At 33.5% G+C, this 21,301-nt stretch overlaps 1 protein-coding gene across 1 annotated transcript in view; it reads right to left on the bottom strand.

Annotated features, from left to right (window-relative positions):
* LOC136391575 (mucin-19-like) overlaps window positions 1-21,301 on the bottom strand; it is a 46,672-nt gene that overhangs the window by 11,189 nt on the left and 14,182 nt on the right. The window contains exons 14-34 of the mRNA XM_066363326.1: window positions 21,178-21,270; window positions 20,345-20,429; window positions 20,042-20,179; window positions 19,187-19,336; window positions 18,198-18,292; window positions 17,646-17,772; window positions 15,688-15,934; window positions 13,578-13,630; window positions 13,379-13,479; window positions 12,987-13,138; window positions 12,533-12,671; window positions 11,412-11,516; window positions 11,123-11,317; window positions 10,200-10,439; window positions 9,971-10,127; window positions 8,889-9,014; window positions 8,363-8,504; window positions 7,664-7,695; window positions 6,178-6,219; window positions 5,646-5,678; window positions 4,489-4,533 (exon numbers count right to left, since the gene is read on the bottom strand). Coding sequence (XP_066219423.1) covers window positions 4,489-4,533; window positions 5,646-5,678; window positions 6,178-6,219; window positions 7,664-7,695; window positions 8,363-8,504; window positions 8,889-9,014; window positions 9,971-10,127; window positions 10,200-10,439; window positions 11,123-11,317; window positions 11,412-11,516; window positions 12,533-12,671; window positions 12,987-13,138; window positions 13,379-13,479; window positions 13,578-13,630; window positions 15,688-15,934; window positions 17,646-17,772; window positions 18,198-18,292; window positions 19,187-19,336; window positions 20,042-20,179; window positions 20,345-20,429; window positions 21,178-21,270 — 2,497 coding nt within the window. The remainder of the gene's footprint in view (window positions 1-4,488; window positions 4,534-5,645; window positions 5,679-6,177; window positions 6,220-7,663; window positions 7,696-8,362; window positions 8,505-8,888; window positions 9,015-9,970; window positions 10,128-10,199; window positions 10,440-11,122; window positions 11,318-11,411; window positions 11,517-12,532; window positions 12,672-12,986; window positions 13,139-13,378; window positions 13,480-13,577; window positions 13,631-15,687; window positions 15,935-17,645; window positions 17,773-18,197; window positions 18,293-19,186; window positions 19,337-20,041; window positions 20,180-20,344; window positions 20,430-21,177; window positions 21,271-21,301) is intronic.

Genomic DNA, 21,301 nt, shown 5'->3' with positions numbered 1-21,301 from the left:
GTTATTTCACAAAATGTTAAATAGTTTGAGAGAAGCTTTATGTGAGAATTCTCAAAATTAGTGCCAAGCTTTAATTTCGAAGGATTTCTAGATCAGTATCAAGCAGACTCCACCAACAGACCAATTCAGATCCTGATATCTTTTCTCACTAATGAACACAACATTGAACATTTGAAAAAATGCCTTGCTGATCTGGATGCAAGGATAACACAGAAGGACTATTATGCCATAGTCTACAGAGACTCCCAAGACTGCAATAACATAGAAGGATAGACTCAGAAACTTCAAAATATTTTAGCGTGGCTTCCATTTCCCAGTATAAATTTAACCTCCAAGGAATTTAAGTGATCTTAATTTGAGCTCTTTCAAATGGAAAGCATTACACTTAATTAAAAGCAGTATTATTATATAGACTAAATTCAAATCTCCTCCAGAATTTTCATATCAATAGGCTCTGATCAACATGGAGTTAAGGGGAACACAATAGCACACAATAAAATGGTAATGAATGGATCACAAATATTTTTAGCATATGAATGAGAAAACATATTTATGGACCTTTCCTTGTAGCTAGTGTAGTTAACATGACAACGTGCTCCAATGTAGATTTCAAAGGCCCATCTTTAATTAGGGCCATAATACTTGTCTAAACTAGTCCTAGATTGAAGTACACAACAGTTGGGCTACTATAACATAGCTCGCTTTTTCCCACAACTGAACATTGAAAGACATTAGTCTGAAACTGCTGACATAGCAATGAAAGTAAGGATAAACCTTTACAAGCAGGAAGATATAAGAATCCACTTTCTTCCTGGTTTAATTACCAAAACTGATAGATAAAGCATTACTCTTCTCATTAGTTCTGACGTCCAGACCATTATAATTTCAATTTGATTTTCCATCACTAGTAAATGAACATACATGATAATGTGCTTATATTATGAATCACTATGTATCAGCTTCCTTGTTGCCAAGACATAAATGGTAAAGGGAAAAGCTGCTTTTATCAAAATATTGATAGTTCTGTACATTATGAGATAGTAATCTACACTAAAAACTTTCAAAGTGACGATGTCCATTTCTCTCATGATAAACTTAATAAAATAATATATTTTACCTTTTTGCCTTATTTTTACCTCATGATAAACTTACTAATTAAAATAAAATCTTGAATTAATTTTCCAGCTACCTCTAAGTTTTTTTCATTGCTTTGAAGAACCATTTTAATTTATATAGAAAAGTTATTTTGCCACTTTTCCTCAATGGATTCCTTTGTACTTAATATAAATGTCTGAAAGATAAGTTTAAGGAATATTTGTAACATTTTCTCTAATAAACAATAAATTCAGTACTGCAGAGTATAAAGTTTTGTAAACTATCTTATTTCTGGGAAAAATATAAAAACTTATGAAATTTTTATTAATTCAGGAAGCAGCATGCTTCTGATTAATTACTGAAAAAATATTGTGTCTCAGCTAAAATCTAAGTTCATGAATATAATAACTTATTCGTTATGAAATGTTGCTACTTATAAAGTTGACCTTACTGAGCATTACTATGTCTTACACTAAATTGCACCATCAGGGACTTTTCTCTAAAGTCCTATGATGTAGATATATTTTTCCCACTTCAAATGAGAAAACTAATGTCCAGTGTTTGAGGGACTTAAACTAACATCATACAGCTGGTAAGAAGAAGTGAAGGCATTCAGACTCTCAGTTTTCTGCTTTCACTTCCTGACACTCAGCAGGCTCTTATAATAGCCTGACGCACTTATTCTCTTTCTATGATTGATGCTATTGTAGAATAGGCATATTCTACAAAGAAATAATATTTATATCTAACTTATAGTTAAAGCATTCTGAGATTTTAAATTTTAAAAAAATACGTATTTTAAGATATCAAATTGTTATATAACAAAAAAATCTACTTTTTAATTATATAAATCAGGATCCCCCAAATTTAATGACCTTATTTTTTTAATTTTAATAGAAAGTTACTAAACAAATTATAAATTGTATAATTTGTACAATATTCAAGTCCCACACTGAAACTGGAATCTGTAATTACATGCTACTTCAATAATGGATTTAAACTAAATTCAACTTTATCCTCTTTCTTAAACATCAAAACACAGAAGCATTAAGAGTGAAATCCAGAAAAAGATGTCCTGAATTTTAATGCTCTTTTCGCTACTTATTAGCAAGTAACTTGTACTCATAACTTAACCTCTTTGTGCTTCCATTTCCTCATTTGTAAATTGGGAAACATAATGGGACCAGCTTCATAGAGTTTTCTGTATCAAATGTGAAGATGTCACAATCAAATGTGTCACATACTTATAACAGTGCTCAGTAAATGTTAGCTCTGTGTCAAGATCTGTCAATCTAACCAGGAGAAAAACATAATTGCATGGTTTTCTTCTAAAAATAGGACACTTAATTGGAATAGTTGAGTAGACTTCTCTCATGGTATTTTAACCCTTTGAAGAAAGAAACTGGATATATAAAACATAGGGGGGAAGCTTAAACCTTGTATATTTTTCCCTTATGCTTTTAAATGTTTCTATAATGTTTTTCTAAATTTATCAAAAATGTACTTTCATTCTATGTTATTTAACTCTACAGTAAGTGCAACAATGAAGTTATACCTCAACTTCTATCCAAGATGCTCCTATGTAAAATAAAGTAGATCATAAACACTCTTCTGAACACCTACTCATTTCTCTTTCTCCCTGGCAGTAATGCCTTTGATCAATCTGAGAAAGGCTATTTATTTATTTATTTTTATTCTGGTAGACAGGTTTCATTAGTATCTTTTTAAAAAAATTAAGTATAGTCAGTATACAATGTTATATTAGTTTATATATTAGTTTCAGTTATGTAATACAGTGATTCAACACTTTTGTATCTTATTATGTGATCACTTCACTAATTCTAGTCATTATTTCTCACTGTAAAAGTTATCACAATATTATTGACTTTATTGCCTTTAATCTTTTTCATCTATCACTTCATCCCCTAATCTTCTGTAGCCATCTCTCTGATCTCTGTTTATGAGTTTGTTTTACTTGTGTGTTTATTTAGATTACACATTTAAGTGAAACCATGTGATATTTGTCTTTGTCTGAGTTATTTCACTTAAGATAAAACCCTCTAGGTTCATCTATACTGTGACAAATGGCAAAATTTTATTATTTTTTTTTTTACTGCTGTGTAATATTCTATTGTATATTTAGACCACATTGTCTTCATCTATTCCTCAATTGATGCACACTTAAGATTGCTTCCACATCTTGGTTATTGTAAATAGTGCTGCAGTAAACATAGGGAGGCATACATCTTTTTAAACTAGTGTTTTTGTTTTCTTTGGATAAATACCCAGAGATAGAATTGCTGGATCATATAGTAGATCTACTTTTAGTTTTCTGAGGAATCTTCATATTGATAAATTTATGAAAACTTTAAAATAATTTGTTTGCCATTTCAAGTTTTAGTTAAAAAAAACTAGTAGCCAGAGAAAAGTACTTAATTCAGCAAAATATCTGACCCAATGTTTAGTCAAAAGTACTTTACCCAGGGAACAAGGTAATAAGAAAAAGCTCCCCCTCCAAGTGTCAAGCAACCCTGATTTCTCTTTACATCATACCAGAAAATTTATTTTTTCTTTGTTATCCTAGAAAAATTATTGAAATCTAACTATTATATACATTGGGGCTAGATGCAACTGAGAATATGAACTGGCATACCATGATCTGTGATGTCAAGGATATTAATTAGACTTACTATGGTGATTGTTTCTCAATACAGGGGTGGGCAAAAATATGTTTACAGTTGTGAGTACGTGAAACAGTTAATAAAGCCTGCATGAGGCCCTGGCTGGTAGGCTCAGTGGCAGAGCATTGGCCTGACATGTGGAAGTTCTGGGTTCAATTCTCGATCAGAGCACACAGGAAAAGCAACCATCTGCTTCTCCACCCCTACCCCTTCTCTTTTGCACTCTCTCTCCCCCTCCCACAGCCATGGCTTGAATGGTTCCAGCAAGTTGGACCTGGGTACTGAGATGGCTCCATGGCCTCACTTCGGATGTTAAAATAGCTTGGTTGCCAAGCAACAGAGCAGCAGCCCCAGATGGGTAGAACATTGCCCGGTAGGAGCTTTGCAGGGTAGGTCCCTGTCAGGGCACATGCAGGAGTCTGTCACCCTGCCTCCCTGCTTCTCATTTAATAAAAAATAAAAATAAAGAAAATAGTAATAGCCTGCATGTCTTTTCCATATAAACTACTGTAAATGTACTTTTACCATATATATATATGGACTAGAAAAAAGAAAGAACAGTAAAAAGAGAAATAGTATTAAGTTTAGAAAAGAAAAGATTCTAAGTGTAAGAGATTGAGTATGTTAATGCTTAGAAATAAGTTGAAATAAAACAATTTAATACAAGTAAAAATCTTAATTTGTCATGTTATAGGCTTTCTATTTCACCTACCTGTTGTTTCACTGCTGAATGTTGTAATCCCTGGAGTGAAAACTGCTAAATTAAAGAAAAAAATAGGGAAAAAATAAAGTTTATGTACAGGAAAAACTATGATTTGACAATATCTATGGTCATATATAAAATATATCAAAATAATTGTTCCAGAGAAATTTCATCATATAGATGTTAAAATGTGAAATTAAACTTATAAAATTCATAGACTACAAGTTAAGGTGAAAAACATCATTTTGGCCCTGGCCGGTTGGCTCAGTGGTAGAGCGTCGGCCTGGCGTGCAGGAGGCCCAGGTTCGATTCCCGGCCAGGGCACACAGGAGAAGCACCCATCTGCTTCTCCACCCCTCCCCCTCTCCTTCCTCTCTTTCTCTCTCTTCCCCTCCCGCAGCCGAGGCTCCATTGGAGCAAAAGATGGCCCGGGCGCTGAGGATGGCTCTATGGCCTCTGCCCCACACGCTAGAGTGGCTCTGGTTGCGACATAGCAACGCCCCAGATGGGCAGAGCATTGCCCCCTGATGGGCGTGCCAGGTGGATCCCGGTCAGGCGCATGCGGGAGTCTGTCTGACTGCCTCCCCGTTTCCAGCTTCAGAAAAATACAAAAAAAAAAAAAAAAAAACCCAAAAAACCACATCATTTTATGTAACATTTTACAAGTCTTCCTCTAAGACATTCATATTAACACAACAAAAGAAAGAAAATAGCCCTGGCTGTTTTGCTCAGTGTATAGAGCATCAGCTTGGCATGTGGATATCCCTGTTCAATTACTGGTGAGGGTACACCAGAGAAACGACCATCTGTTTCTCTCCTCTCCACCTCCCCCTTCTCTCCCTCTTCTCCTCCCACAGCCAGTGACTGGATTTGTTCGAGCATAGGCCCCAGGGGCTGAGGATAGCAGGGTTAGTCTGAGCACATCAGCCTTAGGTGTTAAAAATAGCTTGGTTGATTTGAGCATCTGCCCCAGACATGGTGGTTGGTGGGTGAATCCCAGTTGGGGCATATGTGGGAATCTGTCTCTACCTCCCCTACTCTCACTTAGGGGAAAAAAAGCCATGTTCCCCTAAATATATCACTGCAAAGGTATACTATTTTAAAGGGAAGTTTGGAATTTTTTTAATGCCCTCCTGATTAAGTTGTGGTTGGATAATATGGCTTACCTGTGCGTGAGCCACTGGTCACAGGTGGAATTGCTATACAAAGGAAGAGATAGATATTTGGAAATGTATGTTAAAATGGTGTTGAAAGATATTTATATATCTCTAGAATACAAATAAATAATTAAATGTAACAGTTAAACTCATTTATCAGATAGTCAGATATTTTAATATACTTTTGTATTCTACTAGTCACTGCTTTAATTACAAACCTTTCAATTAAAGTTAAAACTCTTTATGTTAGTAAAAATTACACGGTAAATTATTTTCAAAGATTTTAACATAGAATTTTCTTTAGTAGCTACTTTCTCCAAATTAGTAATATGTGGAATGTTCTTTTGAGGACACACAACCTCCAAATATAAAATATTTTTTACTCATATTATAATTCAGATGCAGGTCCTATTATTTGACATTTAGGAAATACATAAATAGAGAATGACACATTGGAAAATAGGGCCCAAAATGCCTAAATGGCAAATTCAATTTGTTTTAATTTAGAAGCTAAATAAGAAACAAACTTTTTTTTTTTTACCTGTTTTGGTGCTTAATGCAGAGGTAGCTGTTGTAGTAGAAACTGTTTAGAGAAGACAATATTTATGGAATAAATTACTTGAATAATTTTTGCTGAGAAATTAAGCTGAAGAAACTAGTTGTTATAAAATAAATAAAAAATTTATAAAATTATTTGCAGAGGATAAGTAAGAAAACAATCTTTCATTTAAATCAAAACAACACTATATATTTATCACATGTCTAACCAAAATAATTATTTTTGATTAGTACCATTCAATAAAATCTCATAGAAACTGTATAATGTCAATATATAGGCCAAAAAATAAGGCTTAGAACTTTGATATGTAATACCTTAGCTTTAAGTACGTGACCAATAATAGCTAAAATTTAAATAGCATTTTACAAATAATCTTATAACTTTATACTGTCAAAACTAAGGTTTATGATTTGCTGTACTACTTAATTGACACCATCTCCAAATATCAATCAACATTATATAAAACCCTTCCTTGAATCACACAAGATGAGAATATGCAAATGTTCTGCAGCAACTCTGTTTACTTAGATTGCAGTAAATTAAAAGTTCCCAAACTACAGTGAACTGCATTTTCCTGAATGAACAGAACTGAAATGCCCTGACAGCAAAATATTTACTACATGGAAGATAACGTTTACTTCCTTTTCATTCCTTTTATTCCAATCATTACCTAAAAATGTCAAGGTTTATATTATTATATTTAGCTAATAAGCATGTTCTAATCATATTTCTAAGTTAATTCACAGGAGTACAAGGAAATGATATTTTGACATTTTCTAATAACTATTCATTTTAATTTGAAATTTTTATATCAGCAGATTTACCAGCATATCTTTTACTGGCACAGTTATGTGAAACTATAAAAAATTTTCCTCAAAAAGAAAATACATATTTAAAACATAATGATGATTTTACCTGTGAATGTTGAATTTGTAGAACCAGTTCCTGAAATAATCAGAAATTATTATTATTAGTAATACAAAATCATAAAATAATTAAATCTCAAGTTCCTGTGAGTTATGTTTTTTTATTCTTTATATTTTTCTAATACCAAAAGAAATTAATGAGTAGTTTATGTATTCTTTTTAAACTTACTAAATTTATTTTTTAGATGTGTTGCTCATGAGTGATTCATCATTTAATTCTATCTATACTAACCTTCACTTTCCACTCCATCCCTTTATTACACTATTTTGGCTGATGCTCCACTCCCTTAATTCCCAGACCTACAAATAGGCACACATGCGGCAGGAGAACTGTCCATGTGCCAATGTTCACCACGTCTTGGTGGCACTGGATTTGAAGTGACCCAATATCAACAAATAAACTGGAATGGAATGGTCTCAACTCACTGAGGGACAGTCTAAAGCATTAAGGACCCACTCCTCTGTTATTGATGGACTGAAAAGATCCCAGACCCTTTGTCTCATCTTTCCTTAATCCATTAGAGTAAAATGTAATGGCTCACCAGTGCACTCTAACTCTCCTGCGATGCAATAGCTGAAAGTTAAATTAAAAAAAAAAGAGGTTGAAATTTTAACTCCTAGTGACATGTATCTCCCAAATTTAAAACAGTAAGTTATCTAACAATGATAATCAAAACAGAACCGAATAAGACTACAGTCAATAATTACTTCCCCAAGAGCATGCTATTAATTCAAATTGTTTGTTTTTTGTTGGGGTTTTTTTTTTTTTCTGTATACTGTTATTCCAAACCATTTTACTGAGAAGTTCTGGGAGTTTAAAGGATGCTTTGCAGTCAACCTGTATAATTAGTTCTCACACTTTCAGGTTCAAACACAATGTTATATAAACAGCCATGCTGCTCTAGTATGGACAACCCCTCTTTGCTTCCATATCACTGTGTAAAAGGTTATAAACATGATCTTACATTTATAGAATTAAAACTTTCTCTTTTTTACCAAAAACTGCACAGTGACATTTTCTGTCTTGTCTTCTGCATTATTTAGTATAAGATCTAACAAACCATTTGCTGATATGTGTGTTTACTGAACATACAAAATATCTGATATAAAACTAAACCTTAATCTGGCCTTCTAATTTAGACATGAGTTAAAAGTTACATGCATATTTATTTTAAATTATTTTTTCTAAATGAAAATGCAAGAAACAAATTTGCTTATTATAAAGTCAGTAGAGAATGTACCATGTTCTTCCACAGTTATCCTGGATCACTCCACCTGCTGGTATGACATCATTATAGAAGCAGCTGCACTCCGACAAACTGACGCATTTCATGGTGTTCTCATCCAGATAAGGAGTACTCTCTGGGCACTTAGCGTAGCAACCTGTGTGCAAACACAACGCCCAGTGTGTGTTTATTTACTGACACTGATCAAACTGCATTGTATATTTATAAAGTTACTTAAATGATTTCATGAACTAAAGGAGATGATAACAAAGTGACATCACATTCTTAAGAATGACAATGGGCAATGGGATTGTAACATTGTATCTCCTCTCTCTCTTTCTTTTCTCTCATTAAACAGATAATTTATGTGTAGAAGAACTGTTTCCAATGTGGAAACATTACTGTCATAATAAAGATAACTATTTATTAAATTACAAAATATAAGACTTTAAATTGTCAGGAACTAGGAACAATTTCAAGTTTTAAAATATCAATATAATTTGAACTATTACTTCATGGACATTATTAATATCTGCCTTACCTTCTAAAAGTGCAGAAAATTTCTGGCCAATAACTCGATCTTTGCATGTTTTTGCAGTCATTGTCCCACAAGGTTCATAATGCCAGCTACATTCTCCATGTACATTATAATAATCACAGTAGACAGCTGTAATTGAATGATATCAAATTATTTCTTTTCATATGTAACAATATTCACCTATCATTTGTCAAAGCATTTCTAAGAGGGATTTTGAAAGATAGTAGCAAAAAGCAAAACTAAAGTATTTCATTCTGTCTTATCAGCCTCCTTTGAATTTATCCAAATTGCTATATAAATAAAAAATAGCTCACAAAAAAAGAGAGGGGGGAGCAAATAGAATCAAAATAGCATTTTCTTTGACGTCTTAACTCATGGTTGTTTGAGGTGAAAGGTAAACACTAATTTTTCCCCTTTTGAGATAATTTAGGTTATAATCTAGATTCATGGTTTTAATGGTCAAACTTAAATTAGAAAAACAAACTTCTGGAAAATTAGATTTTTTAAAATATAGAAATAGCTGTTCCAAAATGAGGTAACTAAAGACTTCAATATCATATAATGCTGAACATAATAAACTGAAATAAATGAGGATTCAATTTTCACATTGGTCATTTATCATATTTATCATATTGTCTCATAACACTTTCATTTAACAGGAAGAGTTGACTGATTACTACTAAAATTACCACTTTCCATATATATCAAGATTCAGTTTACATTTATGTTACAGTTTATCTTGACTAGTATTCTATAAAAGTTTTCAAGATAATGAGTGAAGACTTCAACCAGTGATATATGAGTTAAATTCTTGAGTATATATAACTATAATAAGTTAGGCAACAGTTTATTGCTCATCTGAATTTTAATGAACTATTTTCCATTAAAATTTTTTCCCCTGTGATCACAAAAAGTTTTGCAACTAAAATAGAGTTTAATTTGGTATGCCAGATACTCTGTTTTCAAAAAATAGGTATTTGTTTCCATCAACATGTTTTTAAACCTTTCTAAGTCTAAGAATATATATTTATAAAAACAATTCTATTAATTATGTTGTCAAAGAACCATTCATGGACTTCACTTACGACAGAGATCAGGTTTTCTCCAGGACACGCAGACCCCAGCGGCGCTGCATGCCTCGGCATACATAGCCACAGCCGTGCAGAATCCCAGGTACTTCCCCTCCATGTCACATGCACAGGCTTCCTCCACACATGCATCGTAGTAGGTCGTGGGGTCCACCTAGGCAGAGGACAAGGAGTGAGTGTCTGGGAACAAACCATGTGCAGGTCATGGCTCTCAGAGCTGTGCTACCTTGTTGTGGCAGTCTCGGAAGGTGCTGTCCCGGATGATCTCACATTTCCGCACAGCCCAGGATTTGCAGTATGGGTTTGAGTCACATGGGAAAGTTTGAGTTACTGTGTCTGAACATTCTTGAGTAGTTTTCCAACTATTTCCAAATTCCAGAGCTCCAGTAGCTAATGATGAGTAGCGTGTTGTGAAATCATCCTTAAGATCACCGTTGCTATTTCCACAAAGACCGCACACTTTGCCCTATATAGATCAGAAAAGAAAATTAATGTTATTAGAGAATGATATATATATATATATATATCTGAATATATAGGAACATGAGATCAGAAAGGAAAATTAATAAGTGAGTTGTACTAAGGACATACATATAGAAAAATAAATAATGATTAGATAGATAGATAGATAGATAGATAAAATCATGAATCTATTTTAAATTTCAAATTTTGAAAGGAGACCAGAATATGTGGATAAGATTCTGCCTCCATTTAATCCAAGACATCCTATATGGTAAAATGATTTAGTATTAACTAAGATAAATACCTCAAGAATTAAAAAATAATTTATTCACTAGCTTCAAATTAAACTTGAGTATACTCTTAGATTCTTAGAATATTTGCTGTTGGGAATACATCTAATTGTATATTTACACCAACTACCCCAAAATTGAATTATGTAATAATTTCTACTAACTAAATATGGTTAAACTAGAATGCTCCAGGTTTATCACCTTTATTTTTCAGCAGATTCTATCATCTTTGATTATATTTCATATTGCATTGCATGCAAAGGCTGAACACATGTGGAGGGCGTGTCTATAACAGAGACTACCATTCTCCCAGTTTCTAGCTATAAATATGCCTGTAATTCTCAGTAACAGAAATAAGTTTGCTTCCCAAGTAATTATTTATTAGTGATGTACATACATTCCAGCGTGGATCCAATATAACAGACACTCTTGTGTTTTTGTCCCAAATCACGGTTATTCCAACGGAAAATTTCAGAATCAAGTACAGGCCAATGGTATGTACAGAGTATGCGTGTCCACCAAGATCACATTCCTTACTTTCTGTAGTTCTGATTGCTGTTACTTTACCATCGTGCAAGATCACATTCTGATCCTGTAATTGAAAAGATGTGCCTACAGTTACATCAGTTTTACTCAGCCACTCATAGGCTAAGAGGCAAAGTAAATAAAGGAAAACAGCACTGTACCTGAAGAGCAACTATGATTTTTCTTGAGCATGTGAGCCCATCTTCACAGCAGGGGACACTTTCTGTTAAAATGCGGAATGTGCCATTTTCACGACCACAATAATCCTTTAAAAATTAAATTATAATAAGTTCATTAATATCAGGGACATGGAACACAATTACAATATTTGTATCAGACAAATGTTTCTCAGTGACATCTTCAGTTCAATAAATTACCACACGCTGCATTTGTTATGTAAGGTTATGGGATTTCTAAGACAATAATAGCCTAGCCTGGAGTACAAACTAGTTACCTTGCTCTGACTCAGCCTTTTCTCATTACTTTTATACAGGTTTAGAATTATACTACAGATATATAATTGTTTAAATTATATAAGTTTATAATTATAAATCTATTTCTAGGTGCTGTAAGTAGTTGAAGGTAGATTTGTTTCCTCAGTGATTTGTATGAAACTTAAGAGTCAATCAAAGCAATTGCATAAAAACAAAACAATCCCAATGTCAACCATTAGATGTTCTTGAGGAAGAAGCTTAGATGTTTGTAACAAACAGATTCTGGAATCAGACAGGTCAAGTTTGAATATAGTTCTCTACCTAGTCATCAACATTGCTTATCCTCTCTACCTTCCATCTCTTCATCCGAATGATAAGAATACTACTAACAGCCTTTCAGTATTGTAATTATTAAACATAACAAAATAGGTACATTTTCTTGGCAAAGAAATACTCATTAAATGCTGTCATTGTTACTGTTAGTGCTGTTCTTGAAATAATATCTAACATTTATTAAGCACTTAGAATGTGCTCCAATATTTTTTCTAGTTTGGTTTCAACTAGGGACTATTTCCACTCCCAATTTATAGCTGAGCAAACTGAGACAAAGAAAGGTTAAGGAATGTGCCCAGAGTCACACATCTGAGAAATGGTAGAGCCAGGATTCAAACCCAGGTTAACTGCGTCAGAGTCAGCAGCATTACTTTGTTACATTTCACTGCCTTTAAGAAACACAGAAGGGGCCTGCAAAAAATTTTTTCACATTTAGAGAATAAAATTTTCCAGAGCTCATATACAATAAGTAAGTGAGAAATATGGAAAAACTGTGGTAACACATTTGCAATTACCTCTACAAATGAATACTGGCAGAGACCATCAAAGCTGTACGTTTTTCTATCAAAAGATCGAACATGACCATCCCCATAGATGTGGCAGGTCGTTTGACATTCGTTTTGTGTACAGCTCCAAGATCCTTTCATACAAGTACTAAAAGAAGGCAATGATAGAATGTGGTAATTATATTATTTCAAGATTTATATACTCATACTGTTTTTGTAAAAAAGCATAAAACCATGTTTCGTATTGATTTAAATTTTGCAGTTGTCCTCATTATATTTTATGATGTTCATCACATATAATGCTATATAAAGTTTCTATTTAGGAAAACAGCATTTTTTCTAAATACATTTGACCATTATATTTTATCCCAAAATATGACTTCTCTTTTCCCATAAAAATAAGAGCAGACTGTACACTTACTAATATCCAAAACAAATAAAATACTAATCCTTTACTACACACCATTTGTTGCAGCCAACTGAGGTGACACTTCCTTGGTCATACTCTTGTCCACCAAAAGAGCAGGGGCAGTCATCAGGAAAGACACAGTTCCCTTTAGAATTTCGAACCATGCCTCCAGGACAGTAGCACCCACGTTTGCAAGGCAAGTTCTCCTACAGGGATAAATAGAAAATAGATACCATAAGGCACCACTCTAAATACATCATATTATCAGCATTCATTTACAATACATAAATATTCCAAGTATGCGTTTAGAGTCATAATGGACAAGTTGAAATTATACACATTAAGTAGTATGACCTTGTAATTATTTTCCATTGGCATTCCAGTTTTTTCTTCCCTGAAACAATGAAAACTTTTAAAGAGCTAAATTCTGATGCCATGTTACTTACATCAAAATTAGGTATGTTCCGAGTGTTACATGTACTGTCAACTCTTCTCTGTGCCTTAGGATCTCTGCAGTCAACATATTCAGCCCCTCCAGTACAATTCTCTGCAGGATAAATGAAGCTGTTAATCCAGAGTCTCTTGATTTACTTATTTTTAACAGAAATGGGCATCTTAAGACTTCATCATGATTTCAACACTTACGTAGGGTTAAATCAATGGGAGTCTGGCAAAGAAGAATTCCATCCCGACAGACACTGGAAATAAAAGAAAATGATACGTTTACATCAAATTTCAATGACACTATCTTCATACACTGTTACAGCAACTTTAACATCTCATTCATGAGCTACCTGTTTTATCACAAGTTGTAGTACGAATGAGACACAGTCCCCAGAAGATGCAAATATACCAAGTTATAAAATATATAGACTTGTATATATTATAAGAAAATACAAACAAAGATGTAGAAATGTCAAAGAAAGCTTCACGGCAAAGACGGCTGGAGCTTGTTGAATGAGTAAGATTCAACAGGGACTGCTGATAAGATGCAAAGCTGTGAGGCAGCAAAGAACAAGGTGTGACCCAATGACTTGTTTGGACAGAAGGTAGAATGTAATATAGGAAGAAGTGGTAAAAGTCGTTGGGGCCAGATATTAAATGGTTTTAAATGACAGGTAATTTTTTTTAATTCTTCAGTTAAGTGTCACTGTTAAAGTTTCTGAGCAGCTAAGTGACACAATCTGAATAGTGTTTTAGGTTAGACATTCTAGCGGTAGTGTAGGAAACAGGAGACAGAGAGATACGGGGCAAATAACAACAAAGTTAGCTCTCACAGTAGTGCCAGTAAGAGTTTACGGGGGTCTGCAATATGGTAATGCTGAAGAAAACCACAATTTGGAGGTAGCCTAAGTTTTAATAAAAAGATAATCTACTGATTCACCAACATATACAGAGAAAGAATTATTATTAAAACCTCAACCAAATGTTTTGCATGCTTTGATGGAAAAAAGTTGTTACCTATACTTTCCTTTTAAATAGCCAAGAAATATCATTCACTGGTAAATGATTGCTTCATGGAATAAAGAAAACAAAGAGGTTCATCCAAAGCATTTTGGAATGGCTACCTCATTTTGCAGTGATGTCACTAAGAATTGCTATGTCCACTTATTTCTGAGTGGATACGGAGAACAGACTGACAGCTGTCAGAGGGAACGGGTTGGGGGACTGAGTGGAAAATGTGAAAGGATTAAGCAAAAAACAAAAACTCATAGACACAAACTCATAGACACAGACACAATATGGTGATTACTAGAGGGTAAGGGAGTTGAGGGAGGGAGAGGAGAGTACAAGGGAGATAAATGGTGAGGGAATGAGACCTGATTTGGGGCGGTGAATGTGCAATACAATATAGAGATAATGTATTATATAATTGAACACCTTAAACCTATATAATTTTATTAATTTATGTCATCTTAATAAATTCAATAAAATAAAACAAAACAAAAAAAGAATTGCTATGTTGGTTTATGGAATTAGACCTATGGATAAATTACTTTGCCAAAACCACAACCTCTGCAGCCATTACAAAATCGTAATTCTTCAACTCCTTCTACTGCCCAGGAACTAGGTTTAAATTCCTGAGTATGATCTGGTCACTGTCTACTTTTCCAGCCCAGTCTATACAACAACCACCTACACATGCATGTTTGTTCAAGCATTTTCTACATTAGCGCATTGTTCACTGCAAATCACTCTTTACAGCCCAGTTTTGTCTAGAAAAAAAATCATCGCTTAGGAAAACTCAAATGCTGGTCTTCTCTGAGAAGTTTTCTTATCTCTTCAGGTAGCAACAGGTCCTTTCTGCTACCATGTTATAGTACACAAACCTCCTCACTATAGTCAGCACCCTGCTTACTCCGCGAGTCCAAGACAATGTTAATCCATTTGCTCATTTCACTCAGCAAAAAGCCTGGCACATAGTTGATATTTATTTAGTAAGTGTTCGTTGAATGATAAATGTTGAGAAACAACTAAGAAGCATTGTCTGAATAGAAAATTATTTTGCTTTGTTTGAATGTAGGAGCTGCTAAAATATTCTTCTACTGGTATTTAAAACCAAAGGATAAATCAGTTATAGACATGATGATGCAGTGAACACCGGTTAAAAGGGAGAATAACCAACCTTAGTAAGAAATACAAAATAAAGAATATGATAGGTCTAAAGAAGACATCATACTAGCAAAAGACTATTTCTCTGAAAAGGACAGTCCCTGGATTTCAAAGCCATAACAATTATATGTCATCTCCATACCATTTATTGTCATCAATATGGATGAGTCTGCCTGGTTTTATGACCTCGTCATTCATGTAGCAGTCACACTTAGACTTTGAAACACAGTTTCCTTCATTATTCTGGTACATCCCATCAGGGCAAGTGCATCCATCAACAGGAACGTCTTCTACATCACAGCTCCTATCTCTCTCTGACAATGATCGGCAAGAACTATTGCAGGCTTTTACATTGTACTTGAAAACTAGGCCACTCGGACAAGAGTGATCTGTTGATGTAGGGGCAAAAAAAGTAAACACATTTGTATCCAGAAAAATTATTAGCAACTTTACTTCAAGTTGATGAATATAGACATTATAGTAAATTTTTTATAATTGAAATTATAAATAATCAAAGAAGTACTTGGTGTTCCTTGTTTTTTTTTGTTTGTTTGTTTTTTCGGTCGATATTGAGTCCCTATTATATGTTTATATATTTTTCTGGGTATAAATCCCATGAACAAGATTGGCAATACGCTGCTCTCATACGGGCTATATTGCTGGGGAAAGGCTACTTGTGTTACGTGCTGCAGAGAAGCAAGATGGAAAGCTATTTGGGAGCACACACTTACAGCATAAAGGCAGCCTAGAAAAAGGTAATTCAATGTCTGAGAACAGCCAAAATTAGAAGAGAGGGAAATTCTTTTTAAACAGCAAGTAAAAAAAGAAGTGATAAGCCCTGACACAGAGTCAGCAGTTAGAACTGACAGGGCTCTCATTAGCAGTTTGGTCTTTTAGAGCCATGACAAGCCAATGCCTTGTTTTAGACCGGAGTGTCACATGATCAGGTTAGCTTTATTTGGTTTTACTTTAAGGATTAGACTGATGTCTCTGTAGAAAATGGATTAGAGGGAACCAAGAGGAATAGTGAAGGAGTTTATAGCTGTTACCAAGGAGAAAAAACTAATGGTTTCTCAAAGTAGGTTGATGGCAATAAAGATGGAGAGATATGAATAGATATTAGAGAAATTTGGGAGGTGACCTTGACAGAACTCATTGACTGACTGGATATATGATAGTATATGAGGTATTAATTATGATCTATGAGAGATGTTTTCCTACAACGTATTACTTTCATAAATCAAGTATTTTCTAAAGTTTCATTCAAATAGTGCAGTGAGTATTACAAAACAAGGCAAGTTTTATAAATAGGATAGTTGAGCATATAACAGACTGATTTAAGTTTATTTGGTTATAAATGTTATTAATATTTGATTATCATTTAGAAATGCATTAGGATACAGAACATTATTTAAATTTCAGTATATTATAATTGAGCAGAAATATGTATTTATACATAAATACATATATATTCTGTTCTTGTTTAAATGTGAACATATTAAATAAAGATAAAGAAATAACTCAAGAATTAAAAATGCAAGGATTGTTCTAAGATATATATCTGGACATTGAATGACCTTATTTAAATCACATGCTAATCCCTTGTCAGTCAGGAGGATGGGTTGCTTTGATTGGTAGTTCTAATAAGATTTACTCCAATGGATGGGGCTGGCTCTAAAATGAATATCATGATTTTATTACCAAAAAAGGGGAACACAGATCTTGAACAATCAATATACTTGGGAAACTATAATGCACATTATTAATATTTTTATATTAATATTATTTTTCTTGGTATAAATCCCCAAAAGCATAAATGCAGTATTGGGAGGATAGAGATTTCTACAGTGCCTGCTGCCTGCTGTCACACTGATTTCCACAATGCCACACTGGTGCCTAAAACTCACCCTCCCCTCCCCACGACCAGGAGGCACATTGTTTGAAACCAGGCCTCTGGCAACTAACAGTCCCTCTGTAACAGAAACAGAAAACCATCTTTGAAAGAACAATGTGAAAATTTGTAAATACATGTGCCTAAACGCACATACTATAATAAAATCAAGAAGGAAGCAGAATTATCTAAAGCCTTCATCCTCTTACCACATCGTCCCTCTCTCCATCTCACTATGTACGTGCCCTTCTCCGCACACGCCTTCACGTAGTTGCCTAACACTGTACACAGGCAATCTTGGCTTTTTTCACAAGTGCAAGTGTATTTTCTGCATTCCTTTAAAATAAGAAACAGATTTATTGATTTATTTTACATTGTGAATATCTTCAGAAGAACAGATAAACTGAGTAAAATGTTTCAGTTCATCACCACTCCTCCCTGAAGAACAAATTGTTTTTGAAACTTATAGAACTATTTCTTTTAAAAAGTGTGCAAAACAGCAAATCAGTGATTAACTGAGTTTTTAAAGAACTTAGAAAAGACGGAAAGAAAATCATTCAAGATTTTTCTCATTTGGAGTTACAATTTTAAGTAAAAGTTGGATTATCTAACAAATAAATTAGTAGACTCTAATGTTAAATTTAAACACAGATCTTAACCTATTGTCAATGGTTTTATCAAAAACTTTAATATCTACCTACTTCTTTTGATATTATCAAAGTATATCCTAAAAAAGTCGTTAATGTTAGATCCTCACGTACCTCATGGTATACTCTAGGGTTCACAATGGGATGGCAGGAAGCAAAAGGCCCATTTAAATCAAGAAGAATTCCACAGTGCCTTTCAGCAAACCTTTCTGGAAGGAAGTGAAGGGACCCAAAAATTGTGTTAATAACATCATAATTTTTAATTGAAAGACAAAGTATAAGTATGTAACAGAGTTTTGTCTTTATCAAAGCAATTATGTTTTTAAAGTGTTTTTGTATAATAAATTGAATATTTTATCACTATATAAAAAAATAGTGTGATATAATCAGAAATACTTGAAACCAAAGAGGCAAAACTCTTTATTAGCTTTGACTTTTGTATTGAATCAGCTAACCTTTTTCTGAAATACAGTTTGTATACATAAATAGTAAAAGAGAGCCAGCTTTTTTACTGAGGTGCCTTTTAATTTAAAATCTACATCTGTGTCTGTGTTGACAAGTAGGTCAATGAAGCCCCCATAACACCACTATCCTCTCACCCCTGTCACTCAAGTGTAAGTTTTCTTAATAGAAGGTAGATATGGAGTTTGGTACAATCAGTAGATTCCACAGCAGTAGTTGGGAGACCTGGATCTACTACAGCTCTATTGTTAAGTGGCTCAATGATTTGAGTGAGTTTCACTATTTCAGGCAATGATCCCTTCCATGATTAACTTCAGATAAAAGAATAATATACCAAATAATCTGAAAATCTCTTCTAACTTTATTTTTCTGTAACTATGGAGAAAACTATATAAGAAAGGAAAGAATATGTATAGAAAAAACAACTGAGATGACCTCCCACCCCCCATGAAAGATGCCTCTGCTAGGAATACTCTCAGCCAGACAAATGGTTTCTCCGCTCTCTCCTCGAAGGATGAGACAGTCAGGGAACAATGTAGAAACTAGGATTATCTGATTGTCTCTTGTCATTACCAGAATAAGTACAGAATTCTTAGAACCTGATATTTAATCAGAGTTTGGCATCTAATGAACATTATTACCTTTTTCTATACTGACGCATGAAGCTGGGGTTCCTTTAGGGCAGGGCATCATCTCCCAAGAGTCAGCAAATGCCTGAGAGGTCTCTTCCAATATATTCTGACTTGACATGAAATCATCCTCTGCTCGGTTGTTATAGGAACCACAGAGCCCTGAGAGAGAACACAGGACAAAGTTTAACATCTCTTTACTTACTCAACTTTTTGGACTCAGATGCTTACTTCATATTCAGTTCTTTGTTCAAATCAAAACCGTAGAAGTTAAGAATATATGTTGATCTTAGTCTTTATACATATGAGTAACCATGGGATTTGCCATAATTGTTTTACTTGACATCAATGACACTATTAAGAGCTGATATCATGTTAAATTTAATTTTCTAAATAAAAAATTTTTTAAAAAAGAGCTGATGTCTATAATAAGAAAAGCTTCAGTGAAAAATATGACCATATTATCTGTTGGCAGAAAAACAAGTTATAATGTAGCTTATATTTGAAACATAATTTTCAAAAGATTTATATCCATAATACTTCCACTTATTCTTCTACAGTTCAAAACCTTAATAGATATTAACAAAAGTATATAAAACATATGATCAAATATCACTTAATAAAAGCCTTAATTTCAAACCTTAAAATGTTTAAATTGTTGAGAATCACTTGGGAATAGATTTTGTAATAAATAAAGTTGTTCTTACTATAAAAAGAAAATTGGAATCATTTTATTGCAATATGAAAAGGAAGAATAAGTAAATAAAAACACTTTCTGGTTTAATGTCATTACAAAACAACTGAAAATTACTCTAAATGATGGTCACATTCAAGCCTTGGAAATAAAAACATTGACAGAGGACTTACCTACAGTGTCTGTGAATTGGTTGGGTGGCATGGAAACATACAGCTGCATCACGGGAACAATTTGTATCTGCATTTTTACGTGAAAGTATGTTTCCACTTGAAAGTATGAGGAAGATGCTTTGAATATCTGTATTTTGTCTGTTAAAATAATTATTACCATTAATAGTAATGATTAATATATGAAATCATTTTTAAAATGCTTTTATTCTTTAACATATGTTAAAAACAGAAACAGTTAATACAATTAAAATTTGAATAAATAAATGCCTCTTGCATTCATTTAAATAGCATTATTAAACTGACCTGAATAGTAATGGCCCTGATTCCCAATCTTGTCGTTTGTGACTGTTCCATCTCTGTTGAATATATATTTGTCAACTGAACCAGACTAAAATTGAAAATACATTGTTAGTTTGTATTTATTTTACAATATTACTTTATTTAATGTATATAATATGTGAACCTGAAATTTTGTGCCATATAAACATGTTGAATTTTATTGGATTAATTTTTCAGTATCTAAAATATAGAATAGCTTGAAGCATTTCTCATACTTTGCCTCATTGTTTCTCATACCAGCTCTTTGGGGGGGATGTAGAGGGCTCTTCAGCCCCCATCTGTAAATGAGAAAACTAAGATCCTAGCAGGTAACTTGGATTTACAAAGTTCAAACAGCTTGTGAGTGCCAGATACCAAACTGGTAGTTCTCCCGCCTCATTTATGTCGATATCCACTTATAATGTTAGTTTCTCATACATGAAATTCTAAACAAATATAACTGCCTTCAGAAATGATCCACAGTATTTAGTACTTTTATAAGCACATAAAATTGATCTATACTTAGCACATTAGCTGTGTGTCTATGGTCATTTTTATATATACTACTCACAAAAATTAGGGGGTAGTTTATCACTTCATATTCATTTTGAAATATCCCCTAATTCTTGTGAGCAGTGTATTTAAGGATCCTTGGAACTAGCCAGCTCTTCCAGAGACTTTACTAATTTTCTGTATAATTTTGTTTGCGTTTTTAATGTACATAATAAAGCCTCTCTTCTTCAACCTCAAAAACTCTGAATTTTTAAAGTATTGATTTGATCGTGTTCTGAATAAACCTTGGGAAGCTATTGACTTACCGAGTTCAAGAGGAGCGTAACGCTATTTAAGCACGTTCCCGACAGACCACTTGGACATGGACGAAGCTCAACACTAACAGACCAGTCTTTATCCTGTTAAAAAAATGCATTTCATTTAAATGTT

This window comes from Saccopteryx leptura, chromosome 2 (assembly GCF_036850995.1).
Source record: "Saccopteryx leptura isolate mSacLep1 chromosome 2, mSacLep1_pri_phased_curated, whole genome shotgun sequence".
Taxonomy (NCBI): domain Eukaryota; kingdom Metazoa; phylum Chordata; class Mammalia; order Chiroptera; family Emballonuridae; genus Saccopteryx; species Saccopteryx leptura.
The sequence above is the reverse complement of the archived record's forward strand: the minus strand, read 5'-3'. Positions and strand labels throughout refer to the sequence as shown.